Consider the following 10190-nt stretch of genomic DNA (forward strand, 5'->3'; position numbering starts at 1 on the left):
CTGTTCGTTCTTTTATTATATGAGGACAATAGTTGTAGTTTTCCAAGTGAAATGATGTTAAAACATTTTAAAACACTAACATACTATGATTACAATTTTTAGTAGAGATAATTCAAGAAGCTTTCCTCATTTTATGGTTCTCTACCAGCCTTAAAAAGCCTTTGTTTTTGTTTTTTTGTTGTTGTTGATCTTGAGGCAGGGTTTCGCTCTGCAGTTCAGGCTGGTCTTGAACTCACTTTGTAGCTTAGGCTGGCCTCAAACTCGCAGCAATCTTCCTGCCTCAGCCTCCTGAGCACTGGGATTACAGATGTGCACCGCCATTCCCAGCCTTAAAGCCTCGTTTCTGAGCTTTCATTCTTTTGCAACAAAGTGAAGTAAAAATGCCACTAGAGGCATTTGTCATTTGTGAAATATAAGATACAGAATTCCAGGGATATGCTGAATTTAAATGAAAATTTTTAAATGCCCATTTTACACACTAAGAAAACATTTAAGGATTATAGTTCCATTTAGATAACCATTAAGAAATGGATGCTAGCCGGGGATATAGCTCAGTGGCACCTGCCTGGCAAACATGGGGTCATGAGTTTGATTCCTGGTACAAAAAAGAAAAGGAAGTAGACACTTGAACTGATTCCATACACCAAGCTGGTTATACCAAAATGTCAGATTTTTTTTCTTGTTTGTTTAAAATAGGGTGCTTAGTATTTTTAATTACAGAAGTAAATATGACTTCCAAAAATGAAATACAGAAAACCATTCTCCACAGTTGATGCGTATCACTCCTAACTTTTAAAAGCCACTAAATCGCAGGGCGTGGTGGTGCACCTGATAATCCCAGCACTTGGGAGGCGAAGGCAAGAGGATCACTGAGTTCAAGGCCAGCCTGAACAACATAGTGAGACCCTATGGCAAAAGTCTTTATTTTTCGAACTCTGTCCTTAGTGTGGTGGATTAACTGATGGGCAACTTATAATACCCAGCTGATCGAATCCGCGTGACTGTGGGGTGGAAGGCCCGGGTAAAGATCGTTACCAGCGGTATAAAAAGAACTGGAGGGAAGAGGCTGTGCTCTTGATTCTCCCAAAGAAGCTTGTCACGCTGGCTTTCCTGACACAGACTCAGCTGTCCTCACTGGAGGAGCTCAGGTCTTCACTGTCGCTGAGGATGGCTGCGGTTCTTTTGGGGAGCTCTTGTCTTTGTCGCTTCCCGGCTCCAGTGAAGATGCCTCAGCCTGCTAGCACAGATCCTTCACCTCACTGGAGCAGACTTTGTAGCTTCCACCACTGATCTTTGGGCCTTCCCAGTGCAGATCCTTGATACAGACTTGCGTGAGACATTGCCATGGGTCTTGGCCTCCAGCTGGACTCGGGGAGGACATTGCCATGGGCTCTAGGTCTTCAGCTGGACTCATGCGGGACACTGCCGTGGGATCCAGATCCTCAGCTGGATTCTCTGGGTCTCTAGTGTGTGGACAGATCTGTGCTCTTCTACATTTGACTTTTTGGATGAATATTATAAAATAATCCTATAAATTATGTGTCCTGTGATGAATCTATTCCCTTGCAAACCTGACTTTAAGACTTTGCAGTGCATTAAACAGAGATCAGTAGAAACATTGAGTAGCAAACACAAACTATAACGCAAGCAGTGCTTTTTTGATGTGAAGGGTGCAGGAGCACCTGGTTGTCCTTTAGATCCTGAGTTCCCAAGACCACGTCTGATTGGGTGACAGGCTGAGGAGCAGGCCACACCGAGTCCCTAGGAAGTGGGGCAGTCCGACAGGGTGGACCTGCCCAGGACTGGGAGAGTGCACTTCTGGGTGTGTGTTGGTGCATCATGGAGGTGTGACCTTGGGTTGACATCTGGTCCCTAGTGCCTTCTCTAGTATTGCTGCCCTGCTGCTGCTTCTCTGCCATAATGTTCCTGCCTTGGAGCCAGCTGACGGGACGGAAACCATGAGCAGAACTAAGCCTCCCCTCAAGTTGTAGGTGTTGGGTGTTGTGTCCTGGCAACTGGAGAACTGACTAATCCGGTCAGTCCGAGTGCACCGAGCAACCAGAGACCTTCAGGGATACTGGCAGGAAACGCTGCGCTGTGGGCTTCTGTCCACTTGTTTTGTATTTTGCTTCAAATGGCCCCCGTTCCATTTCCGGATAACAGAACACTTGTTTGAGGTTTCACTGAGCTTCCTAAACAACATGCAAGGAGGAAAAGCAGGAACTGGAACACATAACCAGCATGCTAGTCAGGCTGATGTATGGTGGTCTATCTGCGTTTAGGAGAGGATGAGGTCTCAGTAACACCCCTCAGTTTGCCCTGAGCTGGAACGCTCTGGTGTCTAAGTGCTTCCCCTCTCCCGCCTGTGCAGCATCCCGAACCTTTAGTGCCACCTGGAGGACTCCCTGTGGGCCTCACTTCCGTCACACATTTTCCCTCCACTGAGCAGTACACATCCTGTGGGGGTGGGGAGGGCTGAGGGCTTTTAAGAGCTTGAAGGTTTTAAGACTAAAATTTGTCTTTATTTTTGGAGACAGTCTCACTCTAATTGTGGCTGACCTTGAACGCACAGTGTACCCCAGGCTGGCCTCAAACTCGCAGCAATTGCAGCAATCCAGCCTTAACTTCCCGAGTGCTGGGATTACAGGTGCGTGCCACCCGTGTCCAGCTCAAAATCCTTCCCTTAAAATGTCTTCTAACCTCACGTTAAGAGGTTTTCAGTTTTTGGGCACTGGGGATTGAACCCAGGTCCTTGCATTAAGCTATGTCCCCGGCCTGTTTTTATTTATTTTTTATTTAAAAGTGAATAAAAAATACTAAAAAGCATTAGAAACGATACGGAGTTTTCACTAAACAAGATGCTAGGAACTCACAATGGTTGTTACATTGCATATTGTTGTCTTCTAATTAGTTGTTCAGACTACCAGATGTTTCTATTTTTAGAAAGGGTCTCCTTAAGTTGCCCAGCTGGACAGAATCCCTCTGCCTCATCCTCCCAGTCACTGGGGTTGCAGCAGTACGCCACCACATACCTGATGTCTGGACTTTCGTGTTTTTCTTCTCTGAAAACTTGGTTTTTTGTTGGTGGTGGTGCTGTGGATCAAACTCAGGGCTTTGAGTATGCTAAGTGCTCACTGCCACTGAGCTACATCATCAATCTCTTCTGAAAACTCTTAGGTCTCTTTGTCCTCGTTATTCTGAAAGTTCAAAGTGATGACCTTTCTGCGGATCCTTTTTATACACTATGTTGAACACTTACGCTTTTTGCTGTAGAAACGCAGATAAAAATCTTTTTTTTAATATGGGATTGAACTCAGGACCTTTACACTGCACTATATCCTTAAACCTTTTTATTTTGAAACAGAGTCTTGTAAATTGCCCACACTGGGCTCAAACTTTGAATCCTCCTGCCTCAGCTTTCCAGAGTGCTGGAATTATAGGTATGTATACCACACCGAGTTTCCAGGAATATTTTCATCCTTTATTTCACTGAAGTGTCGATTTCCTCCTTTCTGCTCTCCACTTCCTGGGACATGTTTGTTCATCCCTTGTGCTCGTCTTTGGATTTCCATCTTTTATCTTCTACTTTGGTAAAGGATTTTTCTGAAACTTACCTTGTAATTTTTCTCTTCCATTTTGTTCTCTGTGAATTCTTTTTAAGTAGTTCCTTAAGATAGTGACTTTACTTATTTTATTTGATGTTATCCCTGCAAGGTGTCTCATTCTCATGCCCCTGTGGGTTGGCCAGCTTTTTCTGTGAAGGCCCGGGTGGCATCTGTAGGCCTTCTGGACCCCGTGGCGTCTCCGTTGCATATTCTTGAGTTTTCTTTTTTGTTTTATACAACCCTGGAGGAAGCTGTACAGAATTTCTTAGCATCACAGCCCTGGTTTGCCTGCCACGCTTGTTCCAAGCTTCCCTGGACGCCTAGAGACCCCGGGTGGTCTCCCCATGTTGAAAAATGATTAGAATTTCAGCACACTCTTTTCTGGCCAGCACAGGCACTATCAACGTTTAAAGGTCCTGATGGCCGAAGTGCTGAAGTTCTTCTCTCCAAGGAACAAGCCTATGGGCATCTGCCAGGATCAGAGGGCAGCTATCAGTCAGAGCCGCCACGTGGGAGAAAAGATCGAGCTTGAAAATCACTGCTGTTTCCTGTTGTTCCCTCTTCAGTTGTCTTGCCTCTTGTGAACTTGGAAAGCAATAAACCCTCTTGCTGAAGTTTTAGTAGAGTGTGGGATGAACAAAATTGGGTATGTGTGTTTACTTATCTATCAGTGGAAATCCAGGGAAAGGTTTTTAGAACAAAGGCAGAGTATTGTGCATAGAACTTCAGACCTGACATTCCCGATTGATAAAGAGCTACCTACTGGTACACAGAAGGGTTTCCACTCATTCAATACTCCAAAAGTGCTGAGTAAGCAGCATTCTTGGCAAGTACTTCTATACTTGTATTTCCGTAGATTTAAAGGATTGGAGGTAGGGCCGATGACTCAAACTATGTACATTTAAAAATTTAATATACATTGCCAAATTGCTTTTAGTAAGACTTTAAATTTGAGTCTTAAGTGAATGAGATTGATTCTTCCTACTCTAAAATCCTATCTTTAATCTTTAACAATCTGGTAGGTAAAAAGACATTGACCCCCACCCCCGCCCATGGAATTGGGTTGAACCCAGGGCCTTTGCACTAAGCTACATCGCCAGCTATTTTAAAATTTTTTTAGATTGAGTATCGCTAAATTGCCCAGGTAGGACTAGAACTTGGGATCTTTCTGCCTCAGCCTCCCAAGTGCTAGGTTTATAGATCTGTGCCACTGGCTGGCTACCCTTTTTAAAAATTGAGTTTTTCTCACTGAAATATAAGTTCTTTGCATATTAGCGACATCAACCCTAGCATGCATTAGGTCCTTGGTTCAATACCCAGCATTAAAAAGGCTTATTACACAACTTAAACCACTATTTTCTGAAAACGTCTAGATAGTACCTAAATTGCTACATCTGTTAAATTTAACATGCTAAGACTGAATTTTCGTTATCACATTTTTTTTTACATTGCTTGTTTTCTGTAATTTGATCTTTTTGAGGCTGCTTTCTGCTTTAAAATAGAATATTCGGAGTTCTCAGAAACCATCATCATCTTTGGAAACTAAGGCTTGAAACCTGCGCCGTCGCGGAGCTCCTGGTGGTACCATGTCCTCAAAGTGACGCCTTCCCGAAGCTGGGTCCCGGCTGAAACCCTTTCCCAGCACTCTTTTCCCCGGCGCTTGGCCTTGCCATGCTATTCTCTCTTCCTCACCCACAAGCCACAGCGCCGAGGATTCAGGGTCTTTCTGAGGAACACAGTGCAGCCTCAGACTTTGTGTCCCGCCATGTTCTCTGCAGACAGCTGCTCCCCTGCCCTGTGGCACGCGGCTGCTTTCCATTTCCACGGCCACAGCTCTCACCAGAGCGTCTCGTCTCCCAGCCCCCAGCCCCCACTTCCAAGCCTTCTATTGGAAGACAGCAGCTTTACTGAGATATAATTCACATGCCATAAAGTCACCCTTCACAAGTGCACTATTCAGTGTTTCGGTCTACACAGCTGTGCTCTAATCATTTCAGACACTGACACAAGATGACTTCTGAATGGCATTTATTTATTGACCCCTGACTACTAGGCGCTACGCTATGCTACTGGACGTGTATCAGTGAATGAAATGAACAGCCCCTGCCCCATGAAATCTGCAGCGAAAAAGAGGTGGTTACTTCTGTACCTCCATCACACACCGAGCTGCATATGGGACTGGCATTAGTCACTGCTGCAGGGAGCTGCGCTGGTGTGCAATGCAGGGAAGCGGGAGATAAGGTGTTACGGTAAGGCATCAGCTTTATATAGCTAATGATTAAACCGCCGGGATGAGTCACAGGAAAAGAGAACAAACACTTCAGAAGCAGAAGACATCATCAGATAAAGCAAAGCTTTGATATTACTGAAGCCTGGGTTCTCCTTTTGAGAGACAGGAAATAAAAATCTGAGAGGGCAGAAGGAAAGGAACATGCAGTTTTTTAATTTGAATCAGAGGCATCAGCATATCCTCAGGACTTTTAAATACACATGTTTTCTAGTTCTGTCCACTGGGGGCCTCTGAGCAACCATGCCCCTGTAGTAATAAGGCCAGCCAGCACGCACATCAGGGTTGTAAAATGCACCAGGGCCCCGAGCGAGGGGGCTACTGCCAAGTCAAGGGCAGGGAAAGCACAGGGTGAGCCTGGGAAAACCAAGTGCCACGGACTGCGGAACCTCCACGGTAACGGCACAGACAAAAACAGCAGCGCCTTGAAAAGGCTCCCTCTGGCCGTAAGGATGGTTCCAGCATCAGAAGGGTCAGGATGGTGATCGACTGTAACACACTGTGTAGAAAACCTGGGCCCGACCACACTGGGACACGAAAAGGTGGGAAACTCCTCTTGCAGAACAATGCCTGCTAATAAATGTAAAGGAAGTCACTTTACAACCACCGATGGAATCATGCAAAAAGGAGATCACAGACGGTAAAATCCTTAAGCGGAAGGTGGTGGAGAGGCAGGCTTTTCAGAGTCTCAAAGGATCACTGCAGATTACTTATTAATTTCAAAGTGGGGAAAAGGTGACTTTACAGTGGAAAGATCTAGGAGAGTGCATTGTCACAAGTGATCAAACTGTCCCCACTAATGGACTATCTGACCTCGCTGGTGTGACACCGCCCGCTTTCAGTGTCTAGTCAAAGTGGACATATACGGATGAGCGCCTTTGCCCGACTCTGGCCAACGCGGAGGGGTGGCCTTGGATGTAAAGATACGGTATGGGCTGGGCTAAGGCTTCCCTGCAGTGTGGGCGGGAATGCCACGTCTGCCTATGCTAATGCTGCTTCCTTTCTTTCTATTTTCCTCTCTCTCTTCTCCCTTCTCATCCCTTTTCTTCGTTTGTCTTCCTCTCTCCTCCTCCAATTCTACTTCCGGTCCCCCTCTTCCCTCCCCTCCCCCGTGTGCTGATCCCAAGAGTGCCTCCCTGCAGGCTACTCCGCATCTCAGCAGGTGTCTCTGGGGTATTCAGGTCCCGACAGTTTGTACTGGAGGCATCCAAGAGAGCAGATACTAAGAGGGCACGCTGCAGCTGGCTCACCTGCCCGCCTGCTGTAAGGATTTCAGCACAGGTGGAGGAGTACAAAGGTTAACCTGGCACAGTGTATCCGCTCCTGAATGTGCAAGGAGTTAGACCTTCACCAGTGATGAACTGGAATGAGAGAGGAGTGGGCACCAGCTACTACGATGTTTCCATGTATCGGATATTCTAGACCTGAGGGTCACAGGGCCCTACAATTATAGAGACAAGGTGGCAATTTTAGCTCTCATCAGAAGCCGGGTTGGACCAGAGATATAGCTCAGTGGCACAAGCCCTTGCCTGGCAAGCACAAGTTCCTGAGTTCAATTCCCAGTACCAAAAAAAAAAAAAAAAAGTCAGGTGAATGCCATTATCACGAGAGAAAAAATGGGAGTGCGCCAGCCTGGTGAGTTATGGAAATGAGCCATAGAACGTGGGGCCTTCAAATGAAATAGATGGACAGCCAACAAGTGGGCTATTTCATCTGTACAGTAAAAATAACTGCCGCACAGCTGTAATCCCAGCACTGGGGGGGCTAAGGCAGGAGGATGGCCATGAGTTCAAGGCCAGCCTGGGCTACACAGTGAGTTCAAGGCCAGCCTGGGATACATGGTGAGTTCAAGGCCAGCCTGAACTACAGAGCAACACCTTGTCTCAAAAAAAAAAAAAAGTCACCAAGAAAACCAAGCGTACTGCATCGGGACCCCTTGATCCTAGGAAGTACAGCCACTGGGGTTGGCAGGAAAGAGACACACGTTCGGGTCAGGGTTGCCTTTTAGGCTCGCCGTGCCAGATCAGCTGGTACCACACCATGCTGCACTAAGCCAAGGCTCCATGTGATCACACAGGAGGCATGCGAGCGGGTACAGCCCATGAGATCCACCGGTGACAGCACGCCCGCTGGAACGGCCTTTTGCGGCCACAGCTGAAGCAGCGGCTCACAGAGAAGAACCCGGCCCCACCCCCAGGATGCCAAGCGCACTTCAAGTCACGGCTTCTGTAAGGTCGGGGTTCTCAGCAGGGACGACCTGGAGGGGAGGCTGGAGTTTCTCTAGACACCATCACTACCCGCGACCCACTTGGGAAACTGTTCTTGTTCCTGCAGTTCTGGCTTCTCCAGGTCGATTACCTTCAGTTTCCAAAAGGAGCAACGCTTTCAGGAGGAGACGCAGCAGTCCTGCTGAAGCGTTAGCTGCAGTTGCTGCCTGGACACCACAGCCTCCACACGGCAGCAGGGAGAGCACCTCGCCGTCCTAGTGGGAGCAGCTGGCCCTCATGACCAGAAGGCCTGGCTGCCCCTACTCTTACTGTGTGTCTGTGTGCGTGCACACGGGCGGGGGCGGGGGGAGGAGTATTTGTCACGCGTAGGTGGTCTGTTTGGGTGTTTCTTCATTTTTTTTTGTTGTTGTTGTTCTTTGAGTGTCTGATTATGTAGCCCAGGCTGGGAAGTCGCCCCTCGGACCTCTGGCGACCGCAAACTAACCGTGATCCTCCTGCCTCAGCCTCCCAGGTGCTGGGATTATCAGCATGCACCACCATGCCCAGCAGTCCACCTGTTTTTTTGTGGGTAAAAAAAAAAGATTTAGGGCCAAGTGTGGTGATGCCTGCCTGTAATCTCAGCACTGGGGAAGCTGAGGCAGGAGGAGCATTGCGATTTCAAGGCCAGACAGGGCTACACAGCAAGCGCAAGGCCATCCCGGACTACATAGTGAGGGTCTGTCCCAAAAAAACAAATAAAATTAAAAGTTTTAGTAAAACAGATCTGGTACAAGAATGAGGTGAGTGAGGGCAGGAGTTTTGGGCATGACATATGACCTTCGACTTAAAACTTGCACTAAAATAATATTGCTCTTGGCCAGGTGTGGTGGCACACGCCTGTAGTTCCGGCCCTCGCGAGGCAGAGGCAGGAGGATCGCCACAAGTTCCAGGCCAGCCTGGGCTACACAGTGAATTCAAGGACAGCCTGAACTACTGCTCTTGAGTACAGCTTTCTGGGGGGTGGGGGTGGTTGTTTCTTCATTAAGTAAGGATAGAGGCTGCCTTTAGTCCTGGCTTTATCCTGAAGAATTTTGAATGACATGCTGAACAGCTTGGTCTTTATTCAGACTGTACAGTGGCAAACGGCCCCTTCCATCTCTCATTCATTTAGTTTTTTTGAGAATGGGTATCCCTGTGCGGCCCAGTCGGAACTCGCGATCCTCCTGCCTCAGCCTCCCGAGTGCTGGGATCACAGGCGTGCACCGCCACGCCAGGTTCCATGCACGTATTTATTCACCTATGACACAGGCGAGGCCGCATCACGCCGTTTGGGGACCACCTTAAGTACTCCCGTCCCGGACCTCTAGCAGTTCACTCTCCACTGTTACCATTCCACTCTCCACTGTTACCATTCCACTGTCAGGGACCACCTCCCTCGCCTGCCCCGGAAAACGCCGGCTTCCCCTCCGCCGCCTCCTCCCAGCCCCCGTACCTGCGGGCCTTGGGCGTATCCTCCGCCCGCGCTCAGCACCTCTGCTTCCGGCCGACTCCCAAGCCCGAGAGTCGATAGCGACACCATCGCTCCACTCCCACGGGGCGGAGCTTTCTCATCGGCGCCAGCGGCATTCGACTCGTGCTGCCTCGCCCCGGCGGCCGTCCAGCGGGAGGCGGAGCGAGTCCAAAATGGCGGCTCTCAGGCTGGCGCGCTCCGTGCTGCTGGCGCTTTGAGGCGGTCGCCGGGGGTCCGGGGGGCGACTTCCCCGCCGCGAGGGCCCCGGAGAATGAGTTGGGAGCTCTGCTAGGGCCAGGCGGCGGGGCTGGAGCGCAGCGGCCGCGGGAGCTGCGGTGGCGTCCGCGCAGCGGGATGTGCGAGAGTTACTCCCGGTCGTTGCTGAGGGTCTCGGTGGCGCAGATCTGCCAGGCGCTGGGCTGGGACTCGGTGCAGCTCAGCGCCTGCCACCTCCTCACCGACGTGCTGCAGCGCTACCTGCAGCAGCTGGGCCGCGGCTGCCACCGCTACTCCGAGCTCTGTGAGTACCGCGCGGGGTGCGGGGGGGCTGCGCGGCGCGGCACGCGTGACACCGCTCTCCC

General features: G+C 49.3%; 1 protein-coding gene across 2 annotated transcripts in view; it reads left to right on the forward strand.

Moving 5' to 3' along the window:
* The first annotated feature begins 9754 nt into the window (after positions 1-9754).
* Positions 9755-10190, forward strand: part of Taf3 (TAF3 RNA polymerase II, TATA box binding protein (TBP)-associated factor, 140kDa) — a 151078-nt gene continuing 150642 nt past the window's right edge. The window contains exon 1 of one of the 2 annotated variants that reach the window (XM_013513725.1): positions 9755-10129. In XM_013513725.1, the coding sequence (XP_013369179.1) occupies positions 9964-10129 (166 nt within the window). In that variant the 5' untranslated portion in view covers positions 9755-9963. The remainder of the gene's footprint in view (positions 10130-10190) is intronic. The other variant, XM_005383880.2, reaches the window with a different exon arrangement.

This window comes from Chinchilla lanigera, unplaced genomic scaffold, assembly GCF_000276665.1.
Source record: "Chinchilla lanigera isolate Chin_1 unplaced genomic scaffold, ChiLan1.0 scaffold00020, whole genome shotgun sequence".
In the NCBI taxonomy this organism is placed as follows: Eukaryota; Metazoa; Chordata; class Mammalia; order Rodentia; family Chinchillidae; genus Chinchilla; species Chinchilla lanigera.